The sequence below is a fragment of the Rhododendron vialii genome, chromosome 7a (assembly GCF_030253575.1).
Source record: "Rhododendron vialii isolate Sample 1 chromosome 7a, ASM3025357v1".
Lineage (NCBI taxonomy): Eukaryota > Viridiplantae > Streptophyta > Magnoliopsida > Ericales > Ericaceae > Rhododendron > Rhododendron vialii.
This window is the reverse complement of record NC_080563.1, coordinates 372,990-393,425: the sequence shown is the minus strand read 5'-3', so window position 1 is coordinate 393,425 and position 20,436 is coordinate 372,990. Positions and strand designations below refer to the sequence as shown.

General features: G+C 36.4%; 2 protein-coding genes across 3 annotated transcripts in view; one reads left to right on the top strand and one right to left on the bottom strand.

Annotated features, from left to right (window-relative positions):
* The window catches only part of LOC131333259 (uncharacterized), a 96,421-nt gene that overhangs the window by 48,062 nt on the left and 27,923 nt on the right, over window positions 1-20,436 (bottom strand). The window contains exon 1 of one of the 2 annotated variants that reach the window (XM_058367697.1): window positions 3,221-3,229. The exons of the other annotated variant lie outside the window; for it this stretch is intronic. The gene's annotated coding sequence lies outside the window, so the exon portion shown is untranslated. Of the gene's footprint in view, window positions 1-3,220; window positions 3,230-20,436 lie in introns of those variants that run through there. 2 annotated transcript variants of the gene reach the window in all.
* LOC131333253 (laccase-6) lies at window positions 230-3,754 on the top strand. Its single transcript, XM_058367685.1, has 6 exons — window positions 230-409; window positions 710-861; window positions 996-1,240; window positions 1,333-1,461; window positions 2,140-3,081; window positions 3,384-3,754. Exons 1-6 carry the CDS (start codon window positions 284-286, stop codon window positions 3,512-3,514), a joined length of 1,725 nt encoding a protein of 574 aa, XP_058223668.1. The 5' UTR covers window positions 230-283; the 3' UTR covers window positions 3,515-3,754.

Genomic DNA, 20,436 nt, shown 5'->3' with positions numbered 1-20,436 from the left:
TTTATAACAGATTGAATTTACTACAGTAATAAACAGTATTCCAACAACTTATTATTACAGCACAGGTCCATGCTACCTTGAAGAATCATGATGAAAGCTGACAAAACATAATACATCTTCACAGAGCCCTTTTCTTCTCTCTCTCTCTCTCTCTCTCTCTCTCTCTCTCTCTCTCTCTCTCTCTCTCTCTCTCTCTCTCACGGCCTTTATAAATAAATAAACAAATTCATCGATCTCTCCATTAAAAACCCTCCCCATCAACACACTCGATCGATCTCCACAAATGGCCAACTTAGTGATCACTTCATTTACACTATGGTTGAGCTTAGTTATTTTGTATGCTACTCAAACTATGCATGCTATGGCATTCTGGCCTGGTGGAAGATCAACCAGGTTCTACGACTTCAAGGTCTCTCCTCTCTTGCATTTGTTCTCATTCATTTTTTATATATACCAGTGTTTTCTTTTAGTAAGATGCATGCAATGTTTCAAATCGCAGTATGTTGGTATGTATCGATAATGATGGTACAACAATATATTTGCCAATATCGGAAGCCAATATATTGGTTAAAACTAGTTATTACTTGTGTTCTAAAATTTCAATGATTATCGATCAATACCTTAAGTACGTATACATGTATGTTATGTCCTCATAGGGTCAATTTAGAAATATTCTTTTTTTTTGTACCTGATGAATGATGATATATAGGTGCAAACCAAGAAAATTACAAAGTTGTGCTACACCAAGGATATCGTCACAATCAACGAAATGTATCCTGGGCCTGTTGTTTATGCCCAAGAAGACGATAGAGTCATCATCAGAGTCACCAACGAATCGCCCTACAATGCCACAATACATTGGTAAACCTTACTAACTTATCACCAAGAATGAAAAAATGTTGTGAGAGAGTTTCTATCGTATTTTTGGTAGTCTGTACTATTTTATATAGAGCATCGTTAATAAATATTATGTTTGTGATCGATGTTAATTTCAGGCATGGTGTTCGACAAAGGCTATCGTGTTGGTCCGATGGTCCGTCGTACATTACCCAGTGCCCAATCCAAACCGGACAAACATTTACGTATGAGTTTACGTTGTTGCAACAGAAGGGCACCCTTCTTTGGCATGCTCATGTATCTTGGCTCAGGGCCACTGTTCATGGTGCCATTGTTGTCTACCCTAAAACTGGAGTACCATACCCTTTTATGTACCCTTATGAAGAGCACATCATCATCCTAGGTAAGTTGTTCATCTCTAGCTAGCATATAGACATAAACAGGGGAGTGGTATTCTAGCTAGTACTTATGGATTTGATAGCTGATGATAAACAGGGGAGTATTGGCTGAGAGACCTTGTACAACTTGAGCAGGCGGTATTAGCAAGTGGCGGAGGTCCTCCAACAGCGGACGCTTTCACAATCAACGGACACCCTGGCCCTAACTACAACTGTTCAAGCGATGGTAATTCTAGTTATGCTAGCTTGCTAGCTAGAATAAATATATATCTCATTTGTAATTCACATTTACCGCTAAATTTTGCTGTGATCCTTAGCAAGACTTCTAGTAACAAAAACAATCCCAGGCTAGCTATCATGTATGTTTGACCAAGACAATGTCATGCTCTAAGATATACTCCACTATAAAAGCCAAGAAGCTTTTAGCAAGACGACGTACATTATGAGTTGAAAATTTCTCGTGAATAATGGTACGTAGTATCATGGAGTGATTGTATTCCTTTTTACAATAACTTAAAATGCAACCACTATAACCTACTCACAATGACTTGGATTTTCTTTAAGGTACACCATATATAGTAGTTTTAGTTTAGATAAGGGGAGATCGAGTATTAATTGCACAACACATTATGCGCACGCATGCATGCTTAGTAAAAGTTTGACTTGTTTTTTTAATTTGATAATGTTCTCTTGCTTTTTTAATTATATATAGGTTCGCACACGTATGTTTCCGAAATCGTTTAATGTGTGTGAACACTGGATCTATTGTATTAGATTCACAAGTATTGGACACATCTTTATCCGGATCTATATATGCACTCCATCAGTAGCATTAATTGTTTCTAGAGCATTAATTGTTTCTAGTAGTATTAATTAGCAGCATTAATACTCATTGTTGTTTCAGATGTTTATAAAATTGATGTGGTTCCCGGGAAGACATACCTGTTAAGGTTAATCAACGCGGGGCTAAACATGGAGAACTTCTTTGCCATTGCTAATCACAAATTAACAATCGTGGAAGCGGATGCAGAGTACACAAAGCCATTCTCTACTGACCGTGTGATGCTAGGACCCGGTCAGACTGTCAACGTCCTCGTCACGGCCAATCAGCCCATCGGACGGTACTCTATGGGCATGGGTCCCTTCATGTCCGCTCAAAATGTCCCATTCCAAAGCATAAAATCCGTTGCATATTTCCAGTACTTGGGTGCCATGCCATATAGTTTAGCCTTACCAGCTCCGTTACCAAGTTTTAATGATAATCTTGCCGTTAAGACCGTTATGGATGGCCTAAAAAGCCTTAATCCCGTGCCTGTCCCAAAAGAGATTGACTCCAATCTTTTCATTACCATCGGATTAAACGTTCAAAAGTGCAATTCCAAGACGCCACAGCAGAATTGCCAGGGCGTTAATGGTGGGATTATGGCCGCTTCAATGAATAACATCAGTTTTATTAAGCCTAACGTTTCACTTCTCGAGGCTTATTACAAACATATTCATGGGTATTATTCCGAGGATTTCCCTGGGGTACCCCTTAAATTCTATGACTTTGTCAATGGGGCACCTAATACCATTCCTATTGATACCCAGTCAGTTAGAGGGACTAGGACTAAGGTCCTTGAATTTGGGTCCCGAGTGCAATTAATTTTGCAGGACACAGGAACCGTCACCACCGAAAACCACCCGATTCATCTCCATGGCTATAGCTTCTATGTCGTAGGGTATGGTACCGGGAACTATAACCCTCAAACTGCCAATTTCAACTTGGTCGATCCACCTTACATGAATACGATTGGAGTTCCGGCTGGCGGATGGGCCGCAATTCGCTTTGTCGCTGACAATCCAGGTAATTACATGCACTAAAAATATTACTCCTACTTTCTTTGAATCTTTTCCAAGAGATAACATTATGAACACGTACTGTTTCACAAAACTTTAACATGCACGCAACATAATACTCTCACAACTTCTTCTTCTTCTTCTTCTTCTTCTTCTTCTTCAGAAAATAGCACTCTGAATGCTATTTTACCAAAAATAAATAAATAAAAATAAATTGAATCTCCCACATTATATATGTTTGCTATATAGGTTACATGTGTCAATTGTTGATTGATTCCCCACTTAATTATATGTTACTATATGTTATAGGAGTATGGTTCATGCACTGTCACTTGGAGATACATTTGTCATGGGGATTGTCGGTGGTTTTTATAGTAAAGAATGGGCAAGGAGAGTTGGAGACCCTTCCACACCCGCCGGCAGACCTGCCGCGGTGCTAGCTAGCTAGTGATTTGGCCATGGATTTTGTGAAACAACTGAAAATGTTTCAAGCTGCAGGTTGCAGATGGAGGATGATAATTCTTTGGAAACATGCAAGTGTGTATTATATTACGTGCGGTGGTTGATCCATTTCGTACGTTTAGACTATGATGATCATTGCCCACCTGGTAAAAAGTGACAGCCTAGCTAGCTGCATAAAATAAAAAAACATTTGCTTTAATTAATTTCTTTTTTATGCATGGGTGGAATTCTTTTAGTTTTAGTTTTAGTACGTAGTATATTTTAATTACGTGATAAGAGAAGTGTGAGTGTCTAGCTAGCTAAATTCTTCTTTCTAGTTGTATTTTGGGTGTTGAGTGATATACTATAAGAGATCGATCGAGCTGCCCCAGATGAAGATGAAGATGAAGATGAAGTCCTGCTGCTGCATGCATAAATGTAATTATACTGAGTACTATATATGGATGAGAAATCATTTGTCACTTAATTTCTTCTTGGATCATTTTTATGGAAGCTACTCAACTCTCTAGCTATCTTTCTCTCCGCGCGACCAAATACTAAATACTAACAAATTAAATATAACAGTAATGCATGCCAGCTGCTACAGCATTTAGTAAATAATTAATTAAAATCCTATAATTAATTCTCTCTCTACGGACAGGGATGGGAATATATATATAGGTACCCTTTTGACTGCATGCATATATGCAGTACCAACGGTGAGATTAATTTGCTATATATTCAATTTCGAGAATTACTGATCAGGAAGGAAAATGTTGAATATTGCAAGACATGCATGCAGGTTACAAAATTAAGGGCAGTACTTAATTGGAATCAATTAAATTCATACTCCAAGGTTGTTCGTTCAGTATCCATGAGGGCCACGCTGTTGGGGCCGAGCCTGAGTTTTTTTTGGGAAAATTACAAGACAACACTTGACAACACAAAGGCACGAGTAGTACTGCACGAGATCGAATTAACCATCATCTATTCTACTCCTATAGAAGAAAGGCACAACACCAATTGGTATGAACGGAGGATTTTTGACGTCGTGTCACAAATGGAATTTCCAATATTATTGTTTTACTTAAAAATTCTACAAAATGCTCTTATATACAGCAACTTGTATATTAAACGTTAGGGTAAAATAGTAAAAATAACTCTAACTCAACCACCCCTTCCACACCCCAAAAGAATTAACCACGTATCGGCTCCCACTCCTCACATTTACAATTGCACACACCCCTAGTTATAAAAACTGTCTCCTAGCTATAAAAGGAAATCACTTGAACACTACACTTTCAACGTTTTAGAAAAAAATGCACCAATTAAGCTCGAGTAATTTCGCTTTTTTGCCTAATTATTTTCACTGGACAGCATATTTCATTCATTCAACTTTTTTGTGGCAATGCATGGTTGATCGAAGTTACTATTTGATCAATTTGAAGTGGGGCTTTTGCTAACCTCAAGTTAGATGGGGTTAAAAAATTTGCTCCTGTTATTCCTATATAACACCATATAATTAATGACCCACAAATGAGGGGCCCTAATTCTGAGCTCTTTTTGAGTGACTTGGTGGGTGGGCTCCTGCCCAAAGCTAGCCCTACTAGTTGTTGATCTATGCCACTACTCTACTAGTCCAAACGAGGTTAATATTCTTGCCAAAATCAGAGGTTCAATGTATTCTCTGGCCTGAAAAATTCTTGTCCTTCGATTGCTATGCAATTGGTAGCCGCACAATTATGTCTTGGGCTTGCGCTAGTGTCGAGAATTTTAACCATAGCGTAAAGAATATTTGAAAGTAAAAATTCAATTCTTGGCCGGTACTTGGTTTCTTGCGACATTATTCTTACCATGGAAAAACAAACAAGTCCATTTCACATCACTGCAATGGCAGAACCAGGATTTTTGATAATTGGGGTCGAAAATTTAAACTATGTATGATTCACTTTTTCTAGTTGCTAATTGAAAGAAATTAATCAAAAAGTAGATATATATTAATAACAAAATGTTGCTTCGATTCACAATTGATCTCGACGACTTTTCATACTTTGGAAATGATGGATGATAGCTAGCTTCGTTTGTAATGCTTTCAAAAGTATCTTTCTCTATATACACAATCAAATTATCAAGAAGAGATTTACCTTTCTCCAAAGAGGTAGAAGTGAAGGAAACCTAGAACAAATGAAACCGACATTTGGGGATTTTGTGGATGGTGATTCTATTTTGACCCCTTTTTTCCCTAAGTACAAAACCCTTATGTGGGTTGGGGAAAAATAAATTTTAAAGTGGAGTCAAATGAGTAAAAAATGGGGTAAAAATTATACCTATCTCTAAGAAAATTTGGGAGACAGTGGGGTCAACTGCCTCCCCTTGTCTCTCACGGCCTCCCCTTGTCTCTCACTGCCTCCGCCCCTGCATCATTGGTTGATCTGAACCTACCATTTTGTGTCTTACGACTATGTAACTAAGCTAAATTGGAACAGTCAAATAATACTGGCTCGATAAACTTTTTTTTTTTGATAACCGAGGAATGGCCTTACATATGAATTAAAATAATAGCAAAATTGAGCTTGGCTCTATTACAGCTCGTTTAAAATCGGCTTGAATCATAAAGAGTCAAAGTTTGGACACATTTTACTAACTATTAAACTAGTTAGATTGCCAAAACACGGTCGAATAACGCATTACTGCAGCTCGACTTGGATAACAAGAATTTTATGTTGCTAGGGAAAGAAAGGCTTGGCTCACCTTACTTGAGCCTTTTTTCATTTTTCTTTTTGAATAGTAAAGGAAATATCGTTCAAAGAAGACAATCAGACACCCAATGTAAAGGAGATGGTTAATTTGCGGATGTTCAAAACTTTACTGATACTGCAGGCTGCAGCATCATTCTGGGTACAGGCAATTGGAATACTCCTTAATTAACTTCCTGGCATTGTGTCTACTGGTGAGTAGTAAATTGCTGTGATAAAAAAGTATTAAGGGTACGCTAATAATTAACTTATGCACCATAACTTTTTGGTTTTGTCTTTATTCAATTTTTTTTTACATTTGTTAGTTTTACGCCAAATTTTTATGTGATATGGGTGAGTAAGGATGAGAGGAATCGAAAAAATAAAAAATTATGACTTTTACATAAATATTTTGGGAAATATCCAAGAAAAGTTCCAAAAACTGACTTTTCTAGTTTTTATTTGGATATTTCCCAAAATACTTGTGTAAAAGTTATAATTTTTTACTTTTCCGGTTCCTCTCATTCTTACTCACCCATATCACATAAATTTTTGTCGTAAAACTAACAAATGCAAAAAAAAAAGAAAAGAATAAAGACAAAACCCAAAAATTATTTTGTATAAGTTAATTACTACTAGTACTAGCATAAACACCGAGTCTCAAAAAATAAGCATAAGCGACAATACCAAGAAACAGATCAACCTAATTAGCAACTACCTGCAAGATTAGTTTCAAAATCAGGAAATTTAGAACTACAGAAAGACATGCACTCATAGATCGATCCACAGCAATCAAAGCAGAGGAGCTTTGCGGTTCAAAAAAAAAAAAAAGCAGAGGAGCTTTGAAAGTTGGGTGGCTTCCTAGGACGCTGGAATTCACTTCTTTTTTTTTAATTTAATTTAATTTTATATAATGATTGTTTTTAACGCTATCTGACATGAGATACAGAAAGATATACACTCATAGATCGATCCACGGCAATCAAAGAAGAGGAGCTTTGAAAGTTGGGTGGCTTCCTAGGACGCTGGAATTCACATGTTTGTTTGTTTGTTTGTTTGTTTTTTTTTTTTTTGATATAATGGTTGTTTCTAACGCCATCTCACATGAGATAAATCCCGGATATGTGCATAGTCTCACTTCATGCGAGAGAAGCGTTACAAATAATCGTGAATTAGAAAAAAATTCCTTCTTTCAACAAAATTTACTTCTCAGAAATTTTAATTTTAAGAATAAGTTTTAAACATGGTCCATCTAACCAAGTTCATAAAATAGTCTAACACTCTAACGCTCCAATTTTCGGAAATGTTAATTAAATCAATTTAACTGATTTATTAGGGTCGTTACAAACACAACAAATGTTACCAAATTTGTTTAATTCCGTTAGTTGCATTCAATGATAGCATCAGAGATATTAATAATATATAATCATACGTACTGGATTCCAACTCGAATTCCATTTTTTGAACGTCCACTCACTCAAAAATGACACTCCTATCGCACTTGTTTCTTTAACTAACCTAGAAAAATAGAAAAGTAAAGTAGTTCCAAGATTACAAATAACCAAGTAAGGAGTAGAGTTTGAAACTCTGTCTATCCAAAAGGCTCCAATAAAAAACCTACAATCTTCAATCTTAAACAGATCATGAAACTCCAAATCATCTAAACCAATAGCTCAAATTGTATTAAACAACAATTTTGTTTTCTTACTTAGTAGTTAAAAAGAAAAAGAATCTTATGCAAATAATTACTCCTGGCTGCGAAGAATTACTCTTGGCTGCAAAAAATTACTTTTGGCTGCAAATAATTACTTATAGCCACAAAGAATTACTCATGGCCGTGAAGAATTATTCTTGGCCGCGATGAATTACTCTTGGCCGCGATGAATTACTCATGGACGCTAAGAATTACAATTGGCCGCGAAGAATGACTTATGGTCTCGCATTATTTGCGGCCAGAAGTAATTATTTGCGGCCAAAAGTAATTATTCGCGACCAAAAGTAATTCTTCGCAGTCAAGATTAATTCTTTACAGCCAATAGTAATTCTTTGCGGCCAAAAGTAATTCTATGCGGCCAGGAGTAATTCTTTGTGAACTTCTAATCTCAGCCATTGGCTTCAATGGTTGAGATGAAGTGTATTTTCTGTGTCCCCGGAACGCTCCCATATATATATATTCTTCAAATTAACGTGTGTGAGAGAGAAAAGAATTTTGGATTCAAAATTGGAATCCGTTATGGAATTAACGTGTGAGGGAGACAGAGACAGAGACAACCCTAAATCACGGTAATCGTTTTCTACTGATAACTATTAGGAAAATAAGAAAAATTCAAAAATTAGCAATCAGAATGAGATTAGGAAACATAAATTTTTCATTCTTCCAAATATTCTTTCTTTCCAAATATATTTCTAGTCTTACTACCTATAAATCTCAGCCATAAAAAAAATATGTACAAATTCGAGGGTCCAAAATATAAAAATTCAAAAACCGTTGCTTCATATTATAAAGATTTGAATGTAATTCTCCTATCGCTTGACAATAAAAAGAAAATTGTTAATGTGCATGAAGTGAAATGGAAAGAGGAACCAAAATATATATATGCAAAATGGAGTTTTAGAGTTGGGTTGGAGATGCTCATGAATTGTCTTTGAACTGTATTATCAGCAGCAGTAACACTGACACAAACCAAAACCATTTTGATCCAAAGAAATAAGGGATCTCACGGTTTTGTGTTCTTGCTATTTTGGGAAAGTAACTAGTACCAGCTTCAAGAGTAGTAGTATCACTGAAGTGGAGTACAACTTTGAGACTCGTCACCGCTGGACAAATTTTTTTCTAAGCTAAAAAGTACAACTAACAGGCCAGACTAGCTTTAATTTAACTTCACATAAATGGAAAGGACAAATAAGAGGTACTAGTAACATATAGTACATCTAACAGCCCCAAGAGTACTAAACAAGAGGCTGGTACAACCAACTCCCGGTCTCAAGGTAACATATAGTCTCACTCTCAGGTAGATACGATACGCACACCAGTGACCGACCATTGATGCATAAATATTTGCTCCTTCTCTGTTTTTGATAAGAGTACTGCAAACCAATCTTTTATCTTATCCCACCAGAGAAAGGAAAATATGCTGTTCATTCCCTCCCTCCCTCCCTTTGCAATGCCTCTTGCTCAAATGAGTATTCCGCCATTTTTCTCTGTGGACTTTTTTAGTTGGTTTTCGTTAACTTTTCAAGTTCCATTTGAAAAATTGGTTGAAATACTCATATGGGTAAGATGCTTTGCATGGGTGGGTTACTTACATCCTCTGCATTATCGAAACAGAGGTAAGTTCAACTACTACTGCTACTAATTTGAGTACATACCATATAGTAACATTCTAATAGTCCTTTTTGTCTGATGTCCAATCTGCTATGTTTTCACCTAAGCAAAAAAGAGCCCCTACCAATTGGGAAGTTGGACAAGATGTGCTTAGATCGGCTCAGCAACACAGGATTGGAGGTGAATGTGATCCCTAATTAGGACTTGTGAATCTATTCACTTGATGAAAGAAATGATAAAATACACATTCTATGTACACAGACGTCTAGTTCTCTTCCGGTCAAGAAACTGAAATTTTTCCAAGGTTCAAGGGTTGAAATCATTTGTGAATTTAGTGAAACAATGGTAACCCATGCCAAGCAACCACTATATAAAGATAATACATTAGAGAATGCCATGGAGTACAGAGGGTTATGGGGCATTATTATTATGCTGCAACTAAACATTGATACTCTCAATCAAGATTGAAAAGGACCCTACCTCAAAATGAATGTGGTCCACGCCACAGATCTAAGTTTCTGTACCATTTTGGCGGTTGGTTCTGAGTATGTTCAACAACTCATAACTATGAAGCAAAGGTAGTTCATGCGGCTATAAATGAGGAACAAAGTCAATGCTCTTATATTATCTTTAATTCATCCATTTTCATTCTTACTTTCAGGTCATAATCGAAGAGACAAGCAGTAAAACGATATCAAATCTTCCATAATCTAGAATTTTTGCCAATGTAAATCATAGACACAGTTAGTTTAACTAGTAAATTTGAAGGATGGAAAGTTTCTTATGCTTCTGAGTGATCAATCTTTTTTCTAAATATGCACCAGCAGCACAGCAGCTAACTGGAGAAGGTAATGCCAGAATAATAGTTATAAGTTACCTCAGCAAATGGGCAATGCAAATGCAGGGGATCATCAATCTTCAGTTTTTTAAGGAAAATAATCAACTCAAACTGCCAACGGGGCTTTGTTCCAGTGGCATTGGAGGGGGGCCCAGGTGAGAGGTCTCACGTTTGAGCGGACGGAGCTACGATCGGCCAGCGTTATAATCTAACAACTAACCACGAACGCTACTTATGGAGCAGGAAAAAAAGAAAGAAAGAAGAGAACTCAAATCAGAAAGGTCCTAACCAAATTTTAAAATCCATATAATAATAATCATAGTTAAACTTGAAATTAAATTAGATTTTACTACGTTAACAGCACCCCAAACAAGCAGAGAGTCGATCCCTAAAGAGAAAGAAGCATGCAGCTTGGGCAGCTAATGTTGATATATAGTATATCATTGTGGATGCTCTCTTGAAGTATGTATTCCGCGTTGGGCTGAAATCTGTGTCTGGCCTCTATGTTTTCTAGCTACTAGTATATGCACAAGATTCATTCATTCATTCCCAATTTCAAGGAGAACAAAACTGTAGCACACAATATTTGTTTTTCAACCTTCTTCTTAAACGGCCGAATTGGTCAGTGGACTGGACTGGTGGAATACTGTGAAAATTATTATTATTGGATCTCTATGAAATGATAATCTGCTGTACTCTTTTGTCTTTTCTAATGAAAGTTTCTTAATTCTTATCATGTTAGGGGATTAAAAAAAAAAAAAAAACTAAGCCACACCATTTGGGTTTTCTTATCAGTGGTGAGTTCGGTGGCAGATCATGGATGCGGCGGCACGGCGGCAACCGGGACACCATTCACTGGTCGAGATGCAAGGTGTTTGCGGCAGGTTCAGAGCGTTTTTGAGATCAGCGATATACGGCAGGTTCATGGCAGTCTACGCGACAGAGCAGCGTTGCATATCTTGATCGAGTTGTTTGGGCAAGGTTTTGTTCAGGTGTTGTGACATCGGAGACAAGCGGCATTTCGGGTTTGGGGGTGTTTTTAGTAAAAAGATGCTTTGCTTTTTTCTGGGTTGATGTGGATTCTAACCAAATTAATCGGTCTGATTAGAATACTTACTAATTCAAAAATAAACATTCTAGAAGAAATAATATCCGATCTAAGATACTGAGACATATGCCAAAAGGGGAGGAGCCTGTTTATTCGGTGGAGACAGAATTGATTTTAGTTTATAGTCAACTCTGATGTTTGTTGATAGTAGAGTAATATAAGGAGTGGGACCATGCTAGCTTAACCATCACCGTTTACGTCTATTCAATATTTATGACTACCACTCTCTCTCTCTCTCTCTCCATTAACTTGCAGGCAGGCAGGTGCATATGTATCTACCAGTACCAGCTCGATCAAAGATTGAACAACTTTGTGAGTATCAAATCACGAGTTCAACTAACCATATTTTCCCACCAAAATTATCAGCTGTAAAGTCTCCCCCTGCAGGCCCATGCATGCATCCTAAGATTCACACCTTAATTTATTATTTTCTTGACTCTTCTTTGCTCTTTTTTCTGTAGCCCTGTGTCTACTCTTGTCTTAATTACTAGCTAGCAGCTAATACATAAAACCACATGCAAATGCCAGATTAATTTATTGATTTTGTGATAATATTTCAATAGTTGGCCGCTTTTACTCGTTCTGAATAGAGATTTGTGATCGCTAGAGCGTTGGCCAGGTTCCATCATATATATACAAGGGTATGTCTTATTCATCTTTCGGGTATTATTTTCTTGACTCTTCTTTGCTCTTTTTTCTGTAGCCCTGTGTCTACTCTTGTCTTAATTACTAGCTAGCAGCTAATACATAAAACCACATGCAAATGCCAGATTAATTTATTGATTTTGTAATAATATTTCAATAGTTGGCCGCTTTTACTCGTTCTGAATAGAGATTTGTGATCGCTAGAGCGTTGGCCAGGTTCCATCATATATATACAAGGGTATGTCTTATTCATCTTTCGGGTATTATTTTCTTGACTCTTCTTTGCTCTTTTTTCTGTAGCCTAGCCTGTAGCTACTCTTGTCTTAATTACTAGAATTTACTAGCTTTTACATAAATAAATAAATAAATAAAACCACTTGCAAATGAGAGATTAATTTATTAATTTTGTAATAATATTTCAATCGTTGATTGGTTTTACCCTGAATAGAAATTTGTGATCGCTAGAGCATTGGTTAGGTTTCATCATCAGATATGTCGAGAAGACGGATGCTCCCGCTCCTTACTTAAAGTAACTCAGCAAAAGCTTCAAGTGTTGGGTTTGACCTCCCGGTATTCATCTTTAAGGGGTATGGCAGGGAACTAGGGAAGCGTACGTAGGGCATGTTTTAAGTTGTGTTTGGTTTGAAATATTCCTTAATGACCAAAGCTTTGGTTTCCCTTATGGTGTCATTTGCCATATCAAGGGTTCGAGCCATAGTACACACACTCACATACAAAAAGAAATATTCCTCAATGAGAGGACCTAGTTCTTCTTGTGTTTATCCTTGAATGCCGGCCGGTCTTCTGTTCTATCCCAACCTAGTCTGATTAGGTTCTGCATGTTATCATAGAGTTGTCCTTTCTGCTCACTAAAAGATAGATATACTATAAGGAGAAAGGGTTAAGTTGGTGGGCCTGAGTCTTTCATGGAGAAAACTAGTTCGTTAGTTGCAGCAGGTGAAAATAAATGATCTGTATTAATTGCCAGTAAATAAGATCGATAAAGACAGTACTGAATGGAAGATCAAATAGCAGTATATTTTAGAAAGAAAGGAATATTTATCTTAAAATCAGAAAAACAACAGAAGAGATCCCAAATGGATTTCATTCATTTGGTTACAATTCCGGGCGGGCGCCATCTCAGTCGTAAAGGAACTCGAAGGGGTTCCTATGTCCAAGACTCCGATCGAGAAGGGACAAGCACATAGCTGGGGAAGTTGGAATTAATTTTTTTTGCTAAGCAGATACAAGGGGAAGTTGGAATTAATTATCAAAGCTATAACACATAATTAATCAAAGGTGTTCTTCTTTAAGCTTAATCCTTCCAGACATTTTTGCTGACTCCATTTCGGCTGTTAGGTGCTCATTAATTAGAAGCTTTCACGGATGAAGTCGGCCTCGGCATGCATGGCGACGAGAAATATTGCCTTACGCCAACTGCAAGGACTGAACCAGGGGGTTTAGTGGCGGCGGTCGCCACGACAAGAATTTTAGAAAATGTAATTATTATATGTGAAAAAATAATTTTATCCTCAACTTATATAGTCTCGCCACTACTAGGTTTTTTTTTCTTATTTTTTATTATATACTAATCACAAATCTTCTATTTCTTTTTCAAGAAAGGAGACCCAAAAAACTATTCCAAAACTAAATTCAATTGGCCAAAGTGAAATTATATAAATAATGATGTGTAATTAAGAAAAAAAAATCCACACTCTAACCCAAAACAACTTAACCTAAAAAATTAAGGAAATTTAATTATAATGTCAGTCCCCAAATTTATAATGTCAGTCCCAAAAAGGGAGTTCAGTTATCAATTTGGAAAATCCATATAGGAATCTTCCATATAAGGATTTGGGGAGTAACATTATAAATTTGGGGAGTGACATTATCGATACTCAAAATTAAAGTTAGTCTTTTTTTGTACTTCATATGCAATAACATTTACTATGGTTTTTGTTATGTTATTTTAATTTTTTGTGGAGTCGATGACTATTAATATTGTAATGCATATTTTTATTTTTTAAGTATACATTTGCCACTGCTAAGCTAAAATCCTGATTTCATCCATGGCCAACTGCACACGAAGTGCGGAGCTCTTAACACACTTGAGGTTGAGGATGATGCTTGACGATTTCCTAATCCTAAATTAATGGGTTGCCCCAAGCGTAGGGCGGAGACCGACGCAGCACAATATCCGGTAAGACCGAAGTCGAATCCACAGAAACGGTGATGTGTGTTCCTCAAAAACTCGGGTTATTACTAATTAAACTGGCTCTTAGGTAGCCACTCCTTGTTGTTTTGATTTAGATGAATTAAAACCTAAGAAAGTGATTGTTCTTTACAAATAATTAAAAGAGGTACTGCCGTGGGGTTCATAGCATTCGCAACCAAGCCGGACTAATTTGCTCCATTCGGTATTCTTAAAAACATTCGACTTTAGAGAGAAAAAGATACCCCGAAAGATGCGAATCCTTACGGTCGTCGTTCACCCATACGCAGCGAAGAATGGGTTTTGGACCACCGTTCTCCCGTTCATATGGGCTCTGACGATGCTCGGATTCGTCTAACGAATGTTATTTAATAACCTAAAATTGCCTTTTCATTTTTATTTCAAAATAGGAGCAAGACATATCCGACCTGGCTACGGTATGCTAATCACTCCGCGACCCTACCTATCGACTACTCACTAATTATTGCGCATAAAATAAAAGAAATCCTAACTTGAAACATGCTTCTAAATTCGAAATAAACAAAAGATACGAATCAAACAAATACCAAAGAACAACTTTATTAAAGAACAGAAACTAAAACGAGTTACTAGTATGCGAGTGATAGGCGCGCAATATTGTAAGTATGAGCGCCTAAGTAGGGCGAATTAGCGCATTAGAGACGCATTTTATTTCATTTTCCATTTGATGCTGTGCTTTGTCTTTGTTTTGTGTTTTTATTATTTTCACAGGTAATAAGGCGGATTTAGCACCAAGGTTGGAATGAGTGGCCTCGAGGCCGGTTCGTACGTTGCCGGGGTGTCAAAGCGGAGGTTGCTCAAGCTTGTTTTCAAAAAATTTGGACAAAAATAGCATATATAAAAGAAAGTTTGGGGTTCAAATGCGAAATGATTCAAAATTGAATCATTCATTTGTTATTTCATGAAGTTCAAAGGTCCTTTGTGTGATTAATGTTTTCAATGCCTATTTAAAAGGCTTAACCTACTGTTGACGGAACCTGCCGTGGAAAAAACAAAAGAAAATAAAGGACGGGGTTGCTGCCGATTCTGTGGTTTGATTATTATTTAGTTTTCTTTCAATGTTTTTCATTCAAGTTATTTAAAGTCTTGTTCAATTATTCATATCTTCCGGTAATTTGTTTTAATTTATGTTCTTTATAAAAGTTGCTTGTTTGTTCTTGTTTAACTTAGATTTCTTGTTTATTTTTCATCTCGCGTAGTAAAAGTATGTTTCAATTCAGGGTTTCTTCTGTTTCTTGCATAATGATTAATGAGTAGTTTTATAGGTAAGATCGCAGGGAGATTAGCACGCCGTGATCGGTTCGGATGAGAACTGCTCCTGTTTAGAAATAAAAAAATGTAAAAAGAATAATTTTAGATTGGTAAAATACTTCCTGCGGACGAACCTGGGCATTGTCGGAGCCCATGTGAACGGGGGGATAGGGTCCAAAACTCATTCTTCGCTGCGCATGGGTATACGGAGACCTTAGGGTCTTGCATCTTGCAGGGTATATTTTTCGACCTAAAATTAAACGCTTTTAAGAACTCCAAACAGAGCAGGTTAACCCAGACTGGTTGCGAGTGCTATGAACCTTACGATCATACCTTTTTTTAATTATCTGAAAAGTACAATCAATTTCTAGTTTTTAGTTAATCTCTATCAAACGACAAAGGGTGGCTACCTAAAAGCCCGTTTAAATTATAACAATCCTAATTTTTAGTCAGCACACATCACCATCTCTATGGATTCGACTCCGGACTTACCGGATATTGTGCTACGACGGTCTCCGCCCTACGCTTGGAACAACCCATTATTTTAGGTCTAGGAATCGGTCAAACGACGAAAAATTGAACAAAACTTCAAAACTTGAAAAAAAAAAAAAACATTAAAACCAATATGTGCCGCAACCCATCCCCGTATTCTTCCGTCTGTAACTTTTTTCCAAAAGCTGCCGAAGACTCTTTTCTGAAGCCAGTAGGTCAACTGCTTATATCGGGATTGAGGATTTTAATTACACAAAGACCCTTTGCACTTTATGAAATAATAAATCAACCATTCAATTTTGAACCATTTCATATTTTAACTCCAAACTTCATTAAAATCTTTTTTTTATCCAAAGTCTTAGACAACGGGCTCGAACAAACCTATAAACATAAAAACACATAATAAAAATCAGTTAACAAATATAAAAAACTAATAAATGTAGATTGGAGAGCCAAAATATGTATATTTTGGCACTTATCAGATGACCCTCTCTAGCTTGAAAGGAACCCTTCTGACCCAGCTCGGGTACTGATCGAGACAAGCATGCGACAAAGCTTGCTGCTCCAAACACCGCATTGCAGGGTCTATTCATCGCTGATGAAAGGTCGCACGCTAGACACGTAAGGATGGCTCAATGCAGCGCAATCCCGACGCATGCCCCCCTTAGCACGACAGGAGGAGACCCTCCACCTCCTTGTGACCCTCCTTATATCCCTGGTGCTATATTTTCTCGAGACCTTGTTAATTACAAACATGTGTGAAATATTGAGTTTCATATCGGATAAATAAAAAAAGAATTTGATCTTAATATATATATGTAATTGAATGATTCACTACTTACGAGGCTTAGTCTTTTATAGATATAAGTCCTTCAATGTATATTAGGTTCATGTGATATGGTATAATCTACGTAGATACTTCCCAACAGATTGGGCAACGGAGGACATGATCTGGCCAACAATATCAGCTGTGAGGATTTTGTCTCTAAGGGTTTTCTCTTTTGTCGTGAACAGGCCAATAAACAAAGTCTTCATATTCTAAGCAGGAATATCTCAATGATTAAACCCCAACAAAAATGGGATACCCAAACCCAGCCTCCACATAATTAAGACGAAATCAGACACAACAATGAAAGGATTAAAAGGCACGCATATATGTATACACATGCAATGATATTAATTAGTTCAAAAATATTAATTAGTTAATAGTATTTGTTAATTATGTATAGATAGTATGTCGAACGTATCCTAGCTAGCTTAGCTTGATACGGAGCTAATTAAATTATGCTAGAAACGATGCTAAAATCAAAATCCATGATGGGTACAGACTCTTGTGCTTAATTAATTGGTTGGAATATATTATTATTTTATATATCTAACATGGGTGCATGGGTACGTACGTATAGACTTAATTAGAATATTGTGCGCGCAATTAATGGTCGATCGATTAATTATCAATTACTCCATACTAGCTAATTAAGATTTTCTATTAGTAATTTGTTCTTTTCTGTACGTATTTAGGCTTGTAGATAATGTAATTTGTGTTTATTACTCCATTAATTAGTGACATGTGATTTTTCAAACAGAGCTTTCATGGGGATTGTGAAATCTGTTTAAAAATGTTGAGTACTTGACATGAGGAGTCTTCATGGACTCTTCACAAAAACCAAAGTTCGAGTTGCATTATTGCATATATATGTCCCATTCAAAAAATTAATAGAATTGCATATATGGCTAGCTATCGCTACCTTTTAGTACTATAATTCTCATGAAAATGAGATATATACTGATCGATATTAAGAGAGAATAAAAATAATCCTGCCAAAAATCGAATGCATGCATGTATTATGAGGGTCCCCTCAATTGAGGTGAATAAGACTGCATGTTACAATGATGACGAGCCAGGGAAAAAAGACCCGGCCATGACTATTACAATTATTGAGGCCGATCGATCGATAACCATCCGGCCAATGATTTACCAAGTCGGTATGAGGTCGCATGCATGTTTAAATTTCACGCAGACTATACATTTTTAATCTTTGACTGCTGGAGAGTTTATCTGGTTATTAGCTTCACAGTTCCGAAATTAGTCAAGATGCGTGCAAATTAGTCTGAACATCGATTCAATTATAAATAATAATAATAATAATTGAGGCCGATAATGATACACGTTTCTTTAGCTATGATGCTATAAGTCATGGAAACAATTCCTCCGTAAGATTTAAATGCCAAATTAACATCACATTCTAAATTTGAATTTCGATCGATACTTGTTCGATCATTAACAGCCTTAGTTAAGAATCCAGGTCATCCGAATTTCTCACCAAAATAAATAGTATAACCATGCAGTCAATTTTGGTAGGTCCGCCACAGGATTGATCCCACAATCCTCATCATGTGATATTCATTTTAGTTTTAGAAGAATGAACCTTAATTAAAAATCATACTTGTCGTCTAATTTTATTAAGAAAATGTCATTTCTCAAAATGAACTGATAATTATTTGATCAGTACTGTAATTAATTTCATGCTAGATGATGTGCACAAATCAACGGCTGTGATCTTCAACCTGGTACTGAAATTCTCTCTTTCGTCCTGGAGCTAATCTCCGAAATTCATATAAGGTACCAGCTGCGTCACGCGGTATTATTTCATAGCAATAGGTTCATGTTTTTTTTTTGTTTTTCTCCCCTCGATCGATCAATCGATCGAATGTGAAGCATGAGATTATGGAAGGAACATTTGTACATACATAAATGGCATATACAATACGCCTCTATAATTAGGTAAAGATCTACTATTAATTAAACAGCTAGCTAGCTGCAGTGAAGAAGATTAGGTATCAATAATGCATGCATTAATCCAGACCAAAACGTCCACTAATGGTCCTCCCTCCCTTTAGATAGTACCCCTGGCCTATTTAGTCAACACTAAAATTCATTGATCGATGACGTGGGGAAGGGAATATTAGTCAAAATTATGGATTCAGTCTGCAGCTAGCTAGCCTTCTTTAAGGATTGGGAAAAAGACCTTTTTAAACGTTCTAGAAAAAGAAGGGGGGGGGGGGGTGGTGAAGAAAAAAAAGAAAACCTCACCGAATAAAACTTTCGAAATTCTATGACCAAAAGTCCAAAACTAACTGAAGTTAAAAGGATCCTTTATTTATTTAAGCCAGTTAAAAGTTCTAGGGGTCTTTCAGAGCCTATTATTTTTCAGAATCTGGATTGTGAATCCTAAATGATGTAGATTTTTTTTTAATCATAATTAATGAGAATATGTGAAAGTATTTTTATAATATGTGCAGAAGCAGAAAGGTTTTGCGAGTGATAGTTTAATCACAATTCAAAAAGTTCCTCAAGTGGTGATTTTTGGATTTTATTCTGCAGTTTATTTTTCATATATAATACATTTTACAATCATCTCCCAAATATGCAAAGTATAAAATTTGGTCTCCCAAACATATATAAAATGCGTACGTTTCCCTTTATTGAAGACAGTTAAAAGTTTTTGCTCTTTCCCTTCCTCGATCCGAAAACCTCTACTAGCTCTCTCTAAAACTTTTTTGGCCAGTTGTCACTCCCCTGCTTAATTTTCTTCTCCAACATCACAGCCAACTTGTTCTATAATGTTTGTTTTTTCTTCTTTTTTCTTTTTTTTTTAAAACTATATATGACTCACACCATTCCCAATTGTTTGTTCTTTTCCGGAGCCTGTGTTAAAATTTGAACTAAAAAAATTATTTCATAAATTTTTTTTGAATTATGTTTACACCTTCCAAAAGGATCTCAGTTAGGACTATATATATAAGTACCGAACACTCAGCATGAAAGAAGTTGCCTTTGAATATATATATATATATATATATATATATATATATATATATATATATATATATATATATATATATTTATTTATTTATAATGCAAGTATGGGCAATAACATAAGAGCAGTTGTATTGTCCAGATATCCAACACCAACGTTAGTAATTAGTGTGAGTGGGTGCGGAGGGGGAGGGTTGGGTTGGGTTGGAGATGGAGAAGTTGTCTCGTACGTAAGCCAGTTTCACGGTATTGGGTGTGTCTTAATTAGTCCATGGGGTTTTAATTTGTGTGTGGAGGACACCTATAATGTTTTTAGGAGTGGGACAGGAAGCAGGGTGCGTGGGAGAGAGGAATTAAGGTATTTGCTGAAAAGCAAGCAGAGAATGAAAATGCAAAAAGTTGGTAACTGAACACCTTCGATATACTGTATCAGTGTAGTGAGCTCTCAATAGAAGA